Genomic DNA, 19,244 nt, shown 5'->3' on the forward strand with positions numbered 1-19,244 from the left:
GCTTCTATATTCCTCCAATACTTATTTCTTCCCATCATCATTTGCTGTACCAGTCACAGAAAATTTATGTGAAAAGTTTTGCTACAAGTTGCACAAGTCTGTACATAGTTTCCTGACTGTAATGTATGGACATAAATCATGCCATACTCTTTGAAATGTACAAAGACTTACTCATCGAAACTTCATGTCAACAGCCAAAGACTTACTCGTCAAAACTTCATGTCAACAGGCCAGGGTGTCATACTTTGTCCAAGGCAGTTGTATCTGAGGGAAGAGGAAGCACCTTTTCTGACTTGTAATTTGGTAGTCTACCAAGAAAAGGCAAAGTATTGTCTTTAGCATATTTAGTCAACAAGAGGCCCATGGGCTTTAACGGCCTGAAAAGTAACATGATAGTCACGCTAAAAACCAAGAAAAGATATTTTAAAAGGTTACTGTCAATAAATACAATTTTGATTTTAAAATATACTAATGTGTACAAATAGCTTAGCACATTTCAGAATAAGGAGACATTATTGTGGAATATGTATTCCTACTTGTCTACTTTGAAAAGTACAGTCAAACCTGTCTATAGTGACCGCCCAAGGGGAGGCAGAAAAACGGTCACTATAGACAGGTTGCCTTTATAGACAGGTCAAAATTATTGCACCAACCAATTTACTTAAACCTGCCATAAATAAATTGTCATTGAACAGGGCATTCAGAAGACCAGTCAGAAGTTAAATAAATGCATAAACTTTATAAATCTGAAGGGTTTGATATTTAATGATTTGTGGACCCAAACACAAAATATAACTCAAAATGGTCTTATGGATAATTTTTTTTTAAATATTTTGTTCTGAAATAATGCTATATGTATCTATCAAATTATCTCCCTTTCTTTCAAAAATAAAGAAAAAGAATACACAATAATTAATAAATTAATTATATTTGTGTTACTACTAATTATTTTGTGTTATAGTCTTACCTCTTAAAACCCAAATTTTTTTTTTCTGACCCAAATTGAAATCCGGATATTTGTGTCAGTTTACGACTTTTTATTAGTATTGACTAATTAAAGATGGCGGCAGTACAAACGCTAGTACCGACAGCTACGATTAAGAAAGGCATTATTGGCTTTCATGTGAGTAAATCTTGTTGACAGATATGACCAGTGTTTGTTATTGAAGTGATGTATCCTAGTTGTAATCACAAAATTAACTGACCGTGTCAAATGAAGCCACCTGTGCACAATTGCAATGTAATACCGACACGCATGGTGACCCGACCCTCTTACCGAGCCCCAGGCCAGGGCAGCTACAGTAATTATAGGCTAACAGGTGGTAGGGGTCTTTTGTTTGTATACTCAGGCCAGGGTTGTGGTGGTCCTTTGTTTGTATAATCAAGCCAGAGTCGATGTGTCTGAATTTTCTGGGGATTTTATGAGGGATGACTGCCGAGAGCAGAAGATGGCTGACAGAAATCGGTCGCTATAGAAAACAAATTAGCGACCGCCGTTCCGAAATCACCGGTCGTTAGCCACATTAGACAGGTAGTCGCTATACAGAGGGTCGTTATATAGTAAAATCTCACGGGGAATCTTAAAACCGGTCGTTATAGACAGGCAGTCGTTATATACAGGGGGTCGTTAGAGCAGGTTTGACTGTAAATGGCTTAATTGTAGCAAATCTGTCTGAAACTGAACAACACTTACAGACCAGTGTGAAACAATCAAAGGGAGATAATTAAATAAAGGACAAGAGCAGAGTTATGTCCCTTACATGAGAGACTGATAAATATGATGGTTTACCTCTTTTGTTTTTCAATCTGTTGTGTTTAAAGTGTGTTAAGCCCCTTTGTGGCCTCTTAATTATTAAGAATATCTGAGGTGATTTAATTACAATGTCAATGTAAATGGTACCAAAATATTTGTGAGTATTTCCTGACAACTGCATTAATATCATTATAATTCACTGGATATTTTGCTTGTTAAGATAAATAGATAAAATTCTGAATAATGTTACTAGATATTAATGATAGATATATTGTAACTTGCTTGTGGAAAAAAACTTAACTTTAGATTTATGTTTTGTTTGTAATTGTTTTAACTTTTCTATTTTTATTATTAAATGTCACTCATGGTGGCAATTTTCAATGTCTATATCTATTTTGCTATTTTTAAGTCTGGGGAACATTAAAAATGTTATTATTGATTTGTTAGGTTTATGATTTCTGCAGACCTTTATTACATGTATCCTCTCGATCGAAGCTTCAGGACGCATTCACAATCTTAAAGGAAGAACTTCTCTCCATACGATATTTAACATCACGAGACAAGAATACAGTGTTGGTAGACCTGATGTTTGGGAAGTTTCCTCGGTAATCTGCCGGGAGAACACTGAAGCTGTTAACTCTCACCAGCCAGTTGTTCAATGGTGTGACTGCCTGACAAGAAAAATCACAAATAATACATCATGTCTATGGTCATGAATTTTGATGCCAAAGTCAGCCACAGAGAACTGCAGGCAAAAATCTGTATATGATTGTAATTAGAATAACTTCTACAAATTCTGTTCTGAATTACAAACTTAAGTCATACTATAACTCTCAACAGTGGGAGTAAATGTTCAGTCCTTTGATAAACCTAAGTTGACTATGGAGAAGTTGAACACTGTATAACATGCATACTCAAACAGAAAGACACAAGAACAGAAATAAATATGTTTATTATTACCAAAATAGGCACCAGACACAAGTGAGGAGGCCTTAATACAGAGATAGTCTGGTTATATACAAATACTCATCTCACTAGATGAGACACCATTTCTCTGTCTCAATATAGAGATAGTCTGGTTATATACATATACTCACCTCACTAGATGAGACACCATTTCTCTGTCTCAATACAGAGATAGTCTAGTTATATACATATACTCACCTCACTAGATGAGACACCATTTCTCTGTCTCAATATAGAGATAGTCTGGTTTTCACCTCACTAGATGAGACACCATTTCTCTGTCTCAATATAGAGATACTCTAGTTATATACATATACTCACCTCACTAGATGAGACACCATTTCTCTGTCTCAATATAGAGATACTCTAGTTATATACATATACTCACCTCACTAGATGAGACACCATTTCTCTGTCTCAATATAGAGATAGTCTGGTTTTCACCTCACTAGATGAGACACCATTTCTCTGTCTCAATATGGAGATACTCTAGTTATATACATATACTCATCTCACTAGATGAGACACCATTTCTTTGTCTCAATATAGAGATACTCTAGTTATATACATATACTCACCTCACTAGATGAGACACCATTTCTCTGTCTCAATATAGAGATACTCTAGTTATATACATATACTCATCTCACTAGATGAGACACCATTTCTCTGTCTCAATATAGAGATACTCTAGTTATATACATATACTCACCTCACTAGATGAGACACCATTTCTCTGTCTCAATATAGAGATACTCTAGTTATATACATATACTCACCTCACTAGATGAGACACCATTTCTCTGTCTCAATACAGAGATACTCTGGTTTTCACCTCACTAGATGAGACACCATTTCTCTGTCTCAATATAGAGATAGTCTGGTTATATACATATACAATGTACTCACCTCACTAGATGAGACACCATTTCTCTGTCTCAATATAGAGATAGTCTGGTTTTCACCTCACTAGATGAGACACCATTTCTCTGTCTCAATATAGAGATAGTCTGGTTATATACATATACTCACCTCACTAGATGAGACACCATTTCTCTGTCTCAATATAGAGATAGTCTCGTTATATAAGTATACCTACCTCCTTAGATGAGGCACAAGTTCTCTTCCTCAATACAGAGATTGTCAGGCTATTAGTGCTGTAACAATATATCGATACTACGATATATATCGTTATTATTATTAACCAACTTTACAATACACAATATGTTAACTTAATATCGTGATATGTACCTTAAATTGCTAGCTATGAAAGAGTTACCGGCCCTTGTGCGCTGTCTGAACATAATCACAGATGGACCGAGACCACAATTAGCTTCTCTATATGTTTCATTGTAGCATCAAAATTTATAATAAATTGTTTAAATCTCATATCCAATTTTCCATCTCACCTGGCCAAGACCAACATCTGAGAAGCAAAATATAAAAGTTTCAACACAGCATGTTGGGCAGTTTCTGGAGATAGCTGTCAAAATGTGTCACCAACATGGATTACATACATCCGGGTTAGGGGTAGAGGTGAAATCATGACTTTTCACACAGGATCCTGGAGCACAAAATACATGATCAATATTAATATTTTACACCACAAAACCTAGATTGAAATCTCTACTATAAATTTACATTAAATTCATAGATTTCATTGATTTATTTTCATGAAATAAAGTAAAACTCGGATAAGTCGAAGTCGACGGACCAAGCAAAATATTTGACTTATCCGATGGTTCGACTTATCCGTGTCCGTTTGTATACAGACACAAAACACCCCGATATCAAACAGGCATTTGATCCATTTCCATGAAATACATACATTTGTTGAGGGGACTTCATTCGTGGGGCCTGATCGAACCTGGAAGTACTTTATTGTGGTCTCAGTCCTATTATGTTTGTTGTAAAGACGACCCCAATATGGTATTGTACTTGCTATAATTTTATTTGATTGATAAAGACATGTTTAATAATATTATTAAACACATCTTGTACCCGCGTTACGCTGATAAATATGCGGATCACAATAGTATTTGTGCGTGAATTGGCCCCCACATATTTTCTGCAAGTGGGGGCAAAACATAAATTTTTGGGCGATTTTAAAGATCCCGCGCCCTGGATCTTTCACTGTAAGGGGACGGTATGGTTCCCACCACAACACGGACAGCACATTTGTGTCTTTTTCCCAGTCAGTATCCCTAGCAACGGCTAGTGATGTCTGCTAACTCAAAGTCAGAGTGGTTCGAAGAAATCTTCAACCAGAGTTTGTTGTATCAAAACAGGGAGTCGGCTAACACAAAGAATGTCATGAAATGGTCTGTAAGAATTCCTACAGTATACTGTGTGGCAAAAGGAAAGTCAACTTTGAAGTTCGAAAATCTTGAGGATTATTCTTGTAGATTGATCAGGTAACAAAACAGTTGTGTCATACCTTATCAGTCAACAGTCAAATTCCACCTCCTCCGTGATGGGACCAACCCAATTAACTGTTTCCCTTGGTCTGCGGTCTCGGGAAAGTTCATCAGACAGATCCCAATACCTCGGGAGAATAAGTTATAAAACAACTGTATACTATCAATTCTTAAGAATACATTAAAATATGCAAGATACCTTATTCAGAAGTGACAGCTAATACTGGTTTTAATCAAGGTCAATGGCATTGTTTGATTTTTCTGTCATTCATCAAGACATCTTTGTCATGGATGGCCTGTAAATAAAATGTTACATGAAGTCAGAAATATATGTTCAAAGTTTACATTCAGAGTTAATAGTAAGGTAACCTTACACTCTACTTCTACACATCATCATCATGTTTTCTTTTCAACCTTCCTGAGATCATTTCGGATAAAAACTGGTATCCTGTTTGTCACCTCTGGTACCCTCACTGAAGACATACATCACTTGAATCACACCTAAACTGCACAAGCAAACAGTTATGCCACATATGAGAAAACTTTCCAAATATGAGAAAATAACTAAGTCAAACTATAGAAATCTTACTCAGTAATTTGTAGTATTTATGCTACATTTTTTTTTCAGACATAATTCGTTACCTTAAGTGCCTACACCAACTAGTACCATTCTGCCATTTCCAAAAAAATCTTTTACCAGCATCAGTTTTCTTGTGTCAGATTGATCAGTGAGAAATCCATGAATATGTAACTTACAAAGCCAGTGCCTTGTAGATCGAATGGAGAGAATGCTGGATTTGTTTGAAATATTTTTTTTTTTTTTTGCAACTTCAAGTAATATTCAAAATAATACACTTTTACAGCAGCTAGGCCAGTCTTGTTTCCCATGACTTAATAGAATGATCATGTTGGTCCTTTCCCTGAAAGATGAAAAACTGGAAGTCCTGATCACTCAATAGAGAGGAGATGCCTTTTGAGGATCTTATCTCATTGTATTCTGAAAAAAAAAATAAAACAAAAAGTGAAGATGAGCATGCCTGAATTTAAAGTTGTTTGAAATTGAACTCTTTAGAATGTTGAAGTAATTTTCTTACTTTTTTTACTTCAAATACATGCTAGCTACATGTAGCAGCAACGTCATAATCTGATCATAAACATCTATACTGAGCATATATATAGCTTCACAAAATAAACAGAAAAGCAACAAAACATGAGGATTTAGTATGTATGAATTAAATCTGGTTTAAAATTTTCAAAAAGTTTGGAGAAATTACTCACCATAGGATGGAGTGGGATACATTGGATTCATTCATCATTTTGGTACCTTCTAGAAAAGAAATAAAGATTTAAAAATAATATTAAACAAGAGGCCCAGAGGGCCTGCATTGCTCACCTGGCTATTTCAGTTAACATGGCAAAATCATCTTAAGTAACATTTTAATTTACAATTATTTTTCTACCTTTCTACAGAAATATGGACCAAATGCAGGAAGGAATTTAGTGGGTTTTTTTTTTCCTTTTTTTTTTTTTTTTTACATTTCTGCAATATATTAGCCCCACCTCACTGACCCCAGGGAGTCACCATTTATGCAAAATATGAAACACTTTTCTCTTACGCCCCAAAAGCTGAATTGCCCCAAATTTGTTTTGCACACAGTGGGAAGTCTGACTGTGTCAAACAAAGAGCATCTTTCATTGACAAAGTTCTTATGACGAAAGACAGAGTCTGCATTGTACTATAGATATTACTTCATACAAGTAGGAACAAGGATGAATAGTATTGCAACAGTAATACAAAGTCCCCTGCCTGAGCTAGAAGTGCACCTATTGATCATTTCCCATTTTTTTTTTTGAAAAATGGTTTTTCGAAAAAAAACAAATGTGGGATGCACAACTACATGTTATACTGATCATGTATACCAAGTTTTGTTAAAATCGGAGTAGTACTTTAGGAGGAGTTGTCCGGACAACTATTGCGTGACAGACAGACAGACGGACAGACTGACAGACAGACGACTGTTGCATTTTTTATGTGAAATCCTCAAGACCCAATTGGCATATACATGTATATATAAATTATTTTTATACCATGTTGACTTTAAAAATTATTATTATTATTATCATTTTCAAGAGTTTCAAAAAGGAAAATTTCTAATAAATATCGGTAATTAATTAAGAATAATATTGAATAATAGTACGGTATATGCCAATTGAGTTTCTGCCCTCAGTAATAAATAATATGCCTGGGCTTCATCAGTTGAGAGGCATTTTATACATATTTATATATTTTTTAAATTTATTTATTCATTTTTTGAATTTTTCTTTTAATAATAACAATAATGATAGGTACATAAAGACACATGAAGTCACTAAAGTCCTAATACACACAAGAACAAACGTCCATTCTCTATTCTATGTATAACTTTACATGACTGGTCCGTTGATCCTTCCCACACTGTGGAGCAAGGACATGGATGAGATGATCTCCGCCTCGAACATGCTCCACACGGAAAACCCCTCCCTGAAATTCCCGAGTGGAACAGTGTTGAAGTTTGGCCAGTGTGCCTTCCTCAACAATCTGGATCTACAGTGGCAGATTCTTGGCTTCCTGGTGGAGAACGGGGTACTAGGATTAATTATTAATCACATATATTATTATTGACAATTCTAACAAGAAATTTTCATGTTACATATTTCGCCCTGTGAAATGGATTTATTGTTGAATTACCTCTGAATGTAGTTGAACACTTGGTCCAAAGACAGCAATGAAACAGTGCTCCACCTCATCCACGGGACAAATGGAAGTGCCATGACCTGTCTTACTGCGGTGTAGGCCTCAGTCTTCTGTATGTAGTCAATCTAAGTAAATGCATATGCAATTAAGACATTTGTTTAATGTAAATATGTTTCTAATTAGAATTTTAAGTTTTCATTGAATGAGTTCAACTGTTTCATTATCTTACACTTGATTCATGTAATTTTACAAAATAAAGTTGAGAATTCATTGAATAAATTATATATGCAAGTAATAATTAAATAAGTATTTATATAATAATCCGAATTTTTATGTTAATAACCGTAGCGACTTAACAACAACTGTTCTGAATACATAATGAAAAAATTAGATGATCTGACCACACGGGGACATTGTACGATGTTTACTTGCCGAAATATACGCATTTTAATTCCAATCCAAACCGCCTCACAGCTTCAGGTCGCCATCTTTGCTCAAATCAAAAAAAAATATTAGATTCCCCAATATATTCGCGGGAAATGAATTTGATGACGTAAACGGAAGCGCATGCATTCAGAACGTGACCCGGAAGATATGTTCACCTGTAAACGACAGAAACTTGACGATAATAAAAACAGAAGATTATCGAATATGACTGGATTTTTTCCGTATTTGTTGAGACACCAATGTGCTAGAATACAACGAAAGGTAACACTTATTTAATTCATAGCTATCGTATCAAATAAAACGAACAGTCATTGCGAAATAGCAGTGTCTGTTGCTGAGCTAGACCTACTTTCGTTTTACAGTTTACGCACATGGTCATTTAAATACTTCATCTTCACAACCATTGTCTATATAAATGCTTGTCCGCGACATTGATCTATGTGGGGATATTTGTAATTCTGTACAGTACAGTGTAATTACCTTTTTTTTAATTGACTGGTCTGGTTTGGAAATTAAACCCCAATATTTATATAATTAACTACCCCGATCACAGGGCCATGTAACTACATTCACGTTTTGAACACTTGTCTGTTTACCATATACGACTCATAATCTGGCTGCCGCAGGTTATGAATTATTATAGGTTAAAGAGACATATCAAGTGTGTCTCAGGCTAATCATGATTCATAGGGTATTGGTAAACAGAGATATATATCAAAATGCTTCAAGTGTTTACAAAACGAAAAGATTGTGACGAGGCCCTGTGCCCCGACTGACATTGCTTAAGGCACTGAGGACAGGGGTTGGTGTTGATAACACATAGCTCTATTGGGAAAAGTTATTTTGTATTACAAGATCAATTAAATTTATTTCAACGCCTGCACTATATGTACGGATTGATGTTGGGACCTCAGGAAAATTACTGTTACAGGCTAGGAGAAGGGGAAAATGTAGCAACCAGATTAGGGTTCAAACCCGGGACCTTCCGAACTTAAGACAGACACTCTACCACTGAGTCAAAATAAATGTCTGGTTATATAATTATTAATACATGTTTTTGGGAGTCTGCAGTGTTCATGTTTGTCTCCTTTTGGTAGTGTGGAACTGTGGATCTTATGCCAACTTGAGATTAACTCCCTAAAGCGAACCTAAATTGCTGAAGACACCCAGCAAAAGAAAAGAAAACACACATTACAGTTTATTATCGAACCTCTGCATCTAACCGTCTTTTGACTTATGATTGTATCAGCACTGGCCACCTAGTCTTTTCCTTTGTTGCCATTTACATTAAGAATATAGTCAATTTAATCTTTCCCAATTGATATAAATACAGAAAAAATTTTCCCCGAATAATTTCAGCAAAAAATCTTACATATTGCACAAATCACCTCAGTACTATGTGCTGTCATTACTATTTACACTTCCAGGGACTTGCCATGAATTTGAACCCCTGGTCTACCCATATGTAATACACAATTTCATTAGATACTCTTATAAAAGACACACTTATTGGAAAGCTTGTTTGTTAGAACTACAAACAGGTAAATGCAAAAGAGGGTACCCAGTTAATTGGTGGGTAGGATTTGTTTTAAACAATCTGGCAAAAACAATTCAGCACAGGAAAATTTGAAATAGTGAAACAATTCAACACAGGAAAATCTGAAATAGAACACTGTAACAGTTCATTGAACTGTTTAAGCAACAGATATAACCAATGGATGGAAAACCTGGAGATATCTATATTTTAAGTGTAATTAATTTACATATACATTGTAAATTTGTATTACTGACAGTTAAACAGGAATCAACTACACAAAGGTAACAAATATTTGCAATTTAGGAAAAAAACTGATTTGGGGGAAATCTTTTTAAGGTTATAATGGGTTAGTAGAAACCTATCAAGGCTAAGTCATGAAAATATGGTTTTAGAAATAAAACTTTGGTTATTGAAGATGAGGTGTTACATACTGGACACAACAGTGAATGACAACAGTAAAAGCAGAAGAAAACATATGTATGTATGTAATGTTTTTCTCTGTCAGTTCTGACAGACTGTAAATTTAACACATTATGAAAATGTAAAATTAATCTCATTTTACACAAATTACCAGATTGTATTGTCTACATTTTTGAATTTAGTTCATCTCTATTTCCATACTATTCTCTGTAGATTTTTTTTTTCTTTATTATAAATCCTCACTACAACTATTAAAGTCAAATATATATATAGTATATACATTGTATGTAAAAGGATATGATTCTTGACAACTTGACTACAGAGCAGGAATTAAGCTTTCAACATCCAATGCACTCCACATCATATTGTGTGTTGACATTTTTCTGTGACAATTATGATTAATATACATATTTTTTAGAATACTGTGTCAATATATCTCTTGGATCAACTCAAACATAAGCATTTCCTTCAATTCTGAAATCTGTAATGAAAATAATTACAGAAAATATATAAGTTTGCTTTAATAATGCAAAAACAAGTTTGTTAAACATTGGTGGATCCATCCAAAAACACTGCAATACTTATCAGATTTTCTTATTAGATCTGGTAATCTCACCTTCTAACACTCAAAGACCCTTGATGAGAATGAGTAGCCAGAGTTTCCTCTGGCCCAAACACCGGAAGTTAGACACATACTAGCTCTCTTGACTTTGGTTTAGGAACACATTCTCAAAAGACAATCATCACATATTAAATTCAGGGCTGGATTTCCACTAACTTGAAGAGTTGTGTCCCTTTATTTTCTTTCCTATATATATCTTATACAGTTCTAGCTATTCTAGCAGTTTATCGTTCATTTTTCCCCATTGTTCTGCACTTCATAATTAATATACATCTGATGATACATATGCATCTGGAAGTGTTTATCTTGTTTAGTCTCATTGACTTCATTTCTCAAATTTACAGAAAGTTACAGAAGATTCAAAACTTTACAAAGTCATTTCTGTTTCCATGATTTAATTATGGTTGTTTTACTTTCCATTGTGGGGATAGGGGACTTATTCTTATCAATCAGATATAACTTAATATAGTAAGGTTCCCACTTTCATATTTGTATATTTCTGATTTTTTTTTCATAATATCTTTTTAGTTAAAGTCCCTCAAAAGGTTCTTTATATTTCTTTCTGTTAAATATTTTTCTTCTCATTTCTATATGTTCCCATGCCAGTTTCCTTTTGTATATTTCTGAATTTTTTTTCATAATATCTCTTTAGTTAAAGTCCCTTAAAAGGTTCTTTATATTTCTTTGTGTTAAATATTTTTCTTCTCATTTATATGTTCCCATGCCAGTTTCCTTTGGGTAAAATATGGTCATATTTAGGTGAATTTTGAGAATTGGTTGTTTTGCAGAATACTTTTTTGTTTTGCAATACATCAATATTTTGCATGGCTATAAAAAATATAGACATGCTCTGTCACTTCCTTTTATGTTGAATGTTTGAGTTTCTTTAAAACTTCCCATACTGATGGTGTTGGACATCTTGAATTTGCTGATTTGTCAGATCACAATGTTTTCAAACTTGTTCTGGAGCATTACTTAGCTGGACTAAATGTTTTTAAGAGACTTAAGTTTCTATCACAGCACTCTGCATGCTCCCAAGGGGGAGAAATGGGACCAAAAGGGGGATTCTTCCATTCAAATGAACAGTACACACTTTGTAGTTATGGTCCAAAATCACGAGATGTGGTGCCCTAAAATGAAATGGTCTCTGTCTGTCTGTCTATTTTCAACTCAATCACATGCCAGAAAGTCTACCAAGTTTTTTTTGAATGAATTACCTTTACCTTCATTATAGGGCACAGGGGCCAAACATGCAAACATTTGAAAATCTTCTACTCAATAACCCAGAGGCCAAGTGACCTGATATTGGGCCTGTAGTATATATATATGCTGTGGTAAAGTTTGTTAAAATGAATGACCTTGACATACATTCACAGTCACAGGAGTCAAACATGCTAAAATATTGAAACACTTTTTTCTCAATAGGCAAGAGGTCCAGAGAAGCAGGTCATTGATACAGGTCCATAGAGCATCTTGTTTGGTTGCTGCACAATACCTTAATTAGTCCCCTGCCGTTTGAAAAACGGGGGGACTTTAGGTTTACCCTCCATCCGTCGGTCCGTTCGTCCGCCTGTCTCTCTGTCTGTCTGTCTGTCACGCAACAGTTGTCCGGACAACTCCTCCTAAAGGACTACTCCGATTTTAACAAAACTTGGTATACATGATCAGTATAACATGTAGTTGTGCATCCCACAATTTTTTTCTCGAAAATCCATTTTTCAAAATGGCCGCCGGCTTCTCATTGGTTGAGGCTTGTCCGGACAACTCCTCCTAAAGTACTACTCCGATTTTAACAAAACTTGGTATACATGATCAGTATAACATGTAGTTGTGCATCCCACATTTTTTTTCTCGAAAATCCATTTTTCAAAATGGCCGCCGGCTTCTCATTGGTTGAGGCTTGTCCGGACAACTCCTTCTAAAGTACTACTCAGATTTTAACGAAACTTGGTACACATAATCAGTATAACATGTAGTTGTGCATCCCACATTTTTGTTCTCAAAAATCCATTTTTCAAATGGCCGCAGGCTTCTCATTGGTTGAGGCTTGTCCGGACAACTCCTCCTAAAGTACTACTCAGATTTTAACGAAACTTGGTATACATGATCAGTATCAGTATGTAGTTGTACATCCCACATTTTTTTTCTCGAAAATCCATTTTTCAAAAATGAATAGGTGCACGTCTAGCTCAGGCAGGGGACTTTGTATTGCTGTTGCAATACTATCCATCCTTGTTACACTTTCAGGCCTGCAGGTCAATGGTCAATGTCACTATTTCTATAAATTGAAAATCAGTTGAAGTACGTACAATATATTATGAATTCATCTGAGCTGATTATGCTTATTAGAAGTTATCAAGTTCTACCTTGTGCCTGCTTTCAAGGATAACTTATAAGGGCCCGATGGTCAAGATCACTGCTACTAAAGAACGTATTTGCTTGAAAGTCAAAGGTCAAAGACAATGTTACTATAAATAGATTTATTTTTTTTTAAATCATGCACATCACTTTTTTGTTGGATTCTATGCACTCAGACTTTGTCCAGTGCTTTATCGCAGAAAGACTTTATTTTCCCCAAATAAAAAACTATCTTACACAGATTGTGTTATTCTTCAATGAACACAGGTGATATATACTGTAGTTTGTGTTAAATATATAAATACTTATTACCGGTTAGCTTGTAATAATAATAATAATAATAATAAATTAGTTTATTAAAGTGTCACGCATTGATCAACATAAAATACATTATACAATAAAATATACATAGTACAATGATCAACACCCAGCCAGTATGGTTGACTTATGAGACACTTAAAACAGTAAAAAAATTATCACATATGTTATAATAAAAGTGTATCACCTAAAAGTCAATATATATATATAGCTTAATGTACACAGACTACGGTATAGTATGGTCAAGAAAAATATGTACATATATAAAAGTATCACAAAACTGAGGCTGAACTATTGTACGAATACTTGAATGAGTGAAATTTCAATTATGACCCCTACAACTTTTGAAAGTTCAAATGTTCAAATTTCAGTAAGTGGAAGTAACGAGATCACGCATATTTAATTAACTCAATTATTACCGTATTTATTCTAGAACACATATGCTTATTTAAAGTTATTATTAAGTTATATATCCTTGACAATATCAAGAGAGGATATGAGCGAAAGTGATGAGGCAACCCAAACCTACAATCGCTCACTATCTACCCTACATATATTCAAATAATCAATTAAATACTTTTCGCCTATTGAAGAAGGATGAAATGTTACTTGCAACTTGCAGTTGGCTGGAGATCATCGTTTAACATAATACTTATGAATTTATTTTTATTGTTCATATCATGAAAACCGTCAATATGCTGAGCACATTTGAGAAAAAGAGTGTGTCTTAAATCAGAGAAAAGTTCACATTCTACTAAGAAGTGTTCCTCGTCTTCAATTTTTTGCAGAGTACAAAATTTACATTGTCTATCTGCCAGGGGTATGGGCGGCCTGGCGTACCGACCTGTCTCAACGGCCAATGGTAGCAATCCCGCGCGAAAAAGTTTTTAAAAGTTCTGTATGTACGAAGTTTGTTACCGTTAGCATTGTTCCTATCGTCATATAGGGCATTATACCATTCAAGCTTGTCGTTATTGGCTAGGTTGGTAGACAAATGTCTCATGACGTAATTCGTAGATAATTCGACGTCAGATACCAGATTGTTCGGGTCAATGGCGTTACATAGACGTTGTACTGTGCTAAACCAACCTTTCCTTTGATTTGTTGTCCACATGAGGATTTTATTTGACAAACGATTTCTTCGAAGACGGCGAATTTTACATAAAAGTTTCACACAAGCTACGTTTTGTTTATAAACAGAAGATTTCCACCCCATGCAAGTTGTATAGACATCATATGTATCTCTATGCATTTTAACCACACATGTTTTAATAGAATAATTCTTATTTGTTTTACTGAACGATGTTTACCTGGAGACCAACTTCCTGAACCTTCCGCCAAATAGCCTGGTTCTAGTGGAAGTTGCAACCTCTGATAGCAACTCCAGGGATACATGATCTTGGTAGCCACCCGCGTCGACATGATGTCGTGAAAAACATCCTGCTTGTGTTAATTACCAGACATGACCTTGTGATAGACATCCTGATTGTGTCACTTTGCCTAATCAAGCACTGAGTTTGCTTACACAATAACAACATATCAAATTCATCTCTATCACCTGAAAAACGCTCACCAAGATATAATATGCATCACCAAAGCAATCATTTACTAGTGACATGTGATCTATGTGGCACAACCTATGGATTAAGATTACTGAAGCTTGTAGTTTTTGTACCTTAATGAAGTACAAAGCAGATATCAATGATACGTCCAAATGGCATCTTGTTTAAAACAGCGGCCATGTTATGAAAATAGATGACAGATCTTTTTGTTGTCCTGTTGGGATGATCCGTGAGTGACCTTTGATGAACTATCACCTTCATGACCTTCAAGTTGTTCTGTAGCTGTGGTGCCAATATTGTCACTCTGAAATATATAATGATGTTAATCAATGATCAAATGGTTTACACAATAGTTATGATATTAGTTATATAAATGACAGTTAAACTGCTGTACAATTGAATAATGCATGGCTTCATGAAAAACAGGCAAATACTTATAGAGTCCAATACAATGTACATAATATTCAACTGTTGTTGATCATATCTGCTTTAATTCAATGGTTATTTATTCCTAATTAGCTACTTTTTACCCGTTGTTTCATTGTTTTTACCTGTTGTTTGTTTGTTTTTACATGTTTTTGTTGTTTTCTTATTTTACCTGTTATTTGATTATTTTTACCTATTGTTTTTACCTGTTGCTTGATGTTTTAATGTGATTTGTTGTTTTTTACCTCTTGTTTGTTTTCACTGGTTGTTTGTACCTGTTGTTTCATTGTTTGTTGTTTTCACTGGTTGTTGGTTTGTTGTTTTATCTGTGGTTTGTTGTTTTTACCTGTTGCTGGTCGTTCTGACTCTCCCCGGCCTGACTCTGGGCCTGTTCACTCTGCTCACATTGTCTATTCCATGTACTGACTGTCCCTGATACTCGTTAGCTGACAGATCATTCTCCTCCATCTCCTCATCCTCTTTTTCCTCTGATTTATTATCCTTATAACATCAATAATTCACATCTTTTGCAAATTCATATTAGTTACCAAATCTACGAAGTTTAAAGGTCAGTTTTAATCTACAAATGTTAAAGGTCAGCATCAATCTAAAGAGGTTAAAGATCAGTTTGTTTTAATATACAAATGTTAAAGGTCAATTTTATGGCTATAACAGAAAGTTTGACAATTCAATAGGATTAATTATGTCTGTATAAAACGTGGCATAAAGGTGAACATTTCATCACTGCCAAGTTTAAAATGTGAAAACCTGAAAATATTCACTTCTGCTCATAAAACATTGAACTTTGACAAAGAATATGAAATATAAAATAATGTACCTTATCAATACCTTACCAATTTTATTTTACTTATATTAGAATATCCGTTGACCACCCTACTTATTATATTTTGATACCTGAGCTGAAAATCCAGAAGTATCATCCTGTCCGTCTTCTTCTTTCCTCTCCTCTGGAGGGTCCTGTGGCTCCTCAGCCATTTCCTTTATCAATAGAGCAGACGCTATACTTTAACAGTAACTAGAGTTTTAAACATAGTTCATGCCTAATTATAGTATTCCATATGTTAACAGTTCCAGTTATATTTGTATATTATATTTTATGAAGTCATTCAAAAATGAACTTTATCAGTACAAATAAATGAGTTTAATACCGTATTTTGACCTAATAAGGGCGCAGGGCGCGGGTAATTGACAGTGGGGGCGCCCTTATTAAGATTAGTTATTCTGAAGTTTTATGAAACTGACTATACCTTATATATAATTATAGCAGAATACCCAAGGCTGTGGAAACGGTAAAATATTTAGTAATGAAAATATTCCAGATGAAACTAGAACTGTCGCCAAGATGGCTGACTAATACCCCCGCAATCTGCAATGGTGAAATGGAACTCTTAATTAGAGTCTTACTAAGATAACCCAGTAATATAGTGACCAGTTGCCATAGCAACCATAACTTAAAAAAAAAAAAAAAAGTTTCATTGAAATCGGCCCATCGGTTTTGGAGTTGTCCGGACAAACTAAAAGTTATGGTTCTTATCAGAAAACCTGTTTATAGTGACCAGTTGCCATAGCAACCATAATTTTGAGAAAAATAAAGAGGCATGCACATCTACACATGGCCCTCTATATTCATGTAAAGTTTCATTGAAATCGGCCCATCGGTTTTGGAGTTGTCCGGACAAACTAAAAGTTATGGTTCTTATCAGAAAACCTGTTTATAGTGACCAGTTGCCATAGCAACCATAATTTTGAGAAAAATAAAGAGGCATGCACATCTACACATGGCCCTCTATATTTGTGTGAAGTGTCATTGAAATCGGCCATTTAGTTTAGAAGGAGTTGTCCGGACAAACTTAAAGTTATGGTTCTTATCAGAAAACCTGTTTATAATGACCAGTTGCCATAGCAACCATAATTTTGAGAAAAATAGAGTGGCATGCACATTTACACATGATCATTAATATTTGTGTGAAGTTTCATCGGAATTGGCCCATCGGTTTAGGAGGAGTTGTCCGGACAAAATGTGTCTACAGACAGACGGACGGCCGGACGGATGGACGGACGGACGGACCACGGACCACGGACGCAGGGCGATTTGAATAGCCCACCATCTGTAGCCCACCATCTGATGATGGTGGGCTAAATATGAAATATGACATCTAAAGAGACAATTAAATCTTTTGTAAGTTATTGATTTCTGATTTCGACTTTTCAACACACACAATAAAAATGAGACATATGGATACGAAACTACAAGTAAAGCTAGGATAGATGTTTACATAGAAAATAGCGGTAAAGTTGCGACATCATTTTAGTAACTGATTGAAACAACTGAACAAAACTGTTTCGTCGAGTTTTTTATGTCAAATTTTAATGTTTTTATTCTTGCAAATGCCGGTATTTTTTTAAACGAATGTCAGTACGGTTCTTGTACCAAGTATACCGGTTGCCGACCCTTCTCGCACTTGGAACTCTGCGATGAATTTTTGATAACAGGCTACCACCAGACGTCTCAAATATATAATTTTTAGTGTTATAGATCTAGCACTTTATTTGAAGTCTTGATATTTTTCATAAATGCATAATTATATACATTGTAGTTTAACTACATCATATATGAACCAAAAGAAACTGAAAACAAGAAATATCTTTAAAAATGATAAACAACATAGTTTTAATGCTGGTGGTTATAATGTAAAACTGCTGGTGAAATAAATTAACGAACTAATTAATAAATGCGCAGTTTCAGCACGGATAACAAAATTATATCAGTTTGAATCATTTTTGGTGATAATAAGTCTGCATTTGAATCAGGAATATGATTTTATTAATGTGTCATTTGAATAGATACATCCACTTATTCAGCTTGCATTCAATCTTAATTTTGTTTCGTCTTTAACTGCATGTCTGCATTTTGCATTTACCGCTACATTGACCAATCACATACTTCATCTTTAATGTGTCATTTCTAGGATACCTCAATAGTAACCATTTCAAGGATACCTCCAAAGTAACCATTTATATGATACCTCAATAGTAACCATTTCTAGGATACCTCCATAGTAGCCATTTCTATGATACCCAGATAGTAACCATTTCTAGGATACTTCAATAGTAACCATTTCTAGGATACCTCAATAGTAACCATTTCTAGGATACCTCCATAGTAACCATTTTAAGGATACCCAGATAGTAACCATTTCTAGGATACCTCCATAGTAACCATTTCTAGGATACCACCATAGTAACCATTTCTAGGATACCTCAATAGTAGCCATTTCTAGGATACCTCAATAGTAGCCATTTCTATGATACCCAGATAGTAACCATTTCTAGGATACCTCAATAGTAACCATTTTAAGGATACCTCCATAGTAACCATTTCTAGGATACCTCCATAGTAACCATTTTTAGGATACCTCCATAGTAACCATTTCTAGGATACCTCAATAGTAGCCATTTCTATGATACCCAGATAGTAGCCATTTCTATGATACCCAGATAGTAACCATTTCTAGGATACCTCCATAGTAACCATTTCTAGGATACCTCAATAGTAACCATTTCTAGGATACCTCAATAGTAGCCATTTCTATGATACCTCAATAGTAACCATTTCTATGATACCTCAATAGTAACCATTTCTAGGATAGCCAGATAGTAACC

At 34.8% G+C, this 19,244-nt stretch overlaps 1 protein-coding gene and 1 long non-coding RNA gene across 2 annotated transcripts; both read right to left on the reverse strand.

The window, feature by feature from the left end:
• Window positions 1-2,262: 2,262 nt before the first annotated feature.
• Window positions 2,263-7,000, reverse strand: LOC117318948. The gene is made up of 4 exons (XR_004530510.1): window positions 6,415-7,000; window positions 5,336-6,133; window positions 4,129-4,283; window positions 2,263-2,424 (listed from the first exon to the last, which is right to left on the reverse strand). It is a non-coding gene; the product is annotated as an uncharacterized LOC117318948 (long non-coding RNA).
• Window positions 7,001-7,181: 181 nt separating this feature from the next.
• Window positions 7,182-16,813, reverse strand: LOC117318950. Its single transcript, XM_033873873.1, has 5 exons — window positions 16,476-16,813; window positions 15,907-16,061; window positions 14,883-15,438; window positions 7,865-7,995; window positions 7,182-7,744 (listed from the first exon to the last, which is right to left on the reverse strand). Exons 1-3 carry the CDS (start codon window positions 16,554-16,556, stop codon window positions 15,249-15,251), a joined length of 426 nt encoding a protein of 141 aa, XP_033729764.1. The 5' UTR covers window positions 16,557-16,813; the 3' UTR covers window positions 7,182-7,744; window positions 7,865-7,995; window positions 14,883-15,248.
• Between the last annotated feature and the right edge of the window lie 2,431 nt (window positions 16,814-19,244).

Source organism: Pecten maximus, unplaced genomic scaffold (assembly GCF_902652985.1).
Source record: "Pecten maximus unplaced genomic scaffold, xPecMax1.1, whole genome shotgun sequence".
NCBI classification, from domain to species: Eukaryota; Metazoa; Mollusca; class Bivalvia; order Pectinida; family Pectinidae; genus Pecten; species Pecten maximus.

What these genes read in the sequence shown, in the direction of transcription:
- LOC117318950 (XM_033873873.1), bottom strand. Translation starts at nt 16,556, where the DNA reads ATGGCTGAGGAGCCACAGGACCCTCCAGAGGAGAGGAAAGAAGAAGAC. An exon ending in CTTCTGGATTTTCAGCTCAG is followed by an intron (nt 16,062 to 16,475) that starts GTATCAAAATAT and finishes TGATGTTATAAG; the next exon opens with GATAATAAATCAGAGGAAAA. An exon ending in GTCAGAACGACCAGCAACAG is followed by an intron (nt 15,439 to 15,906) that starts GTAAAAACAACA and finishes TATATATTTCAG; the next exon opens with AGTGACAATATTGGCACCAC.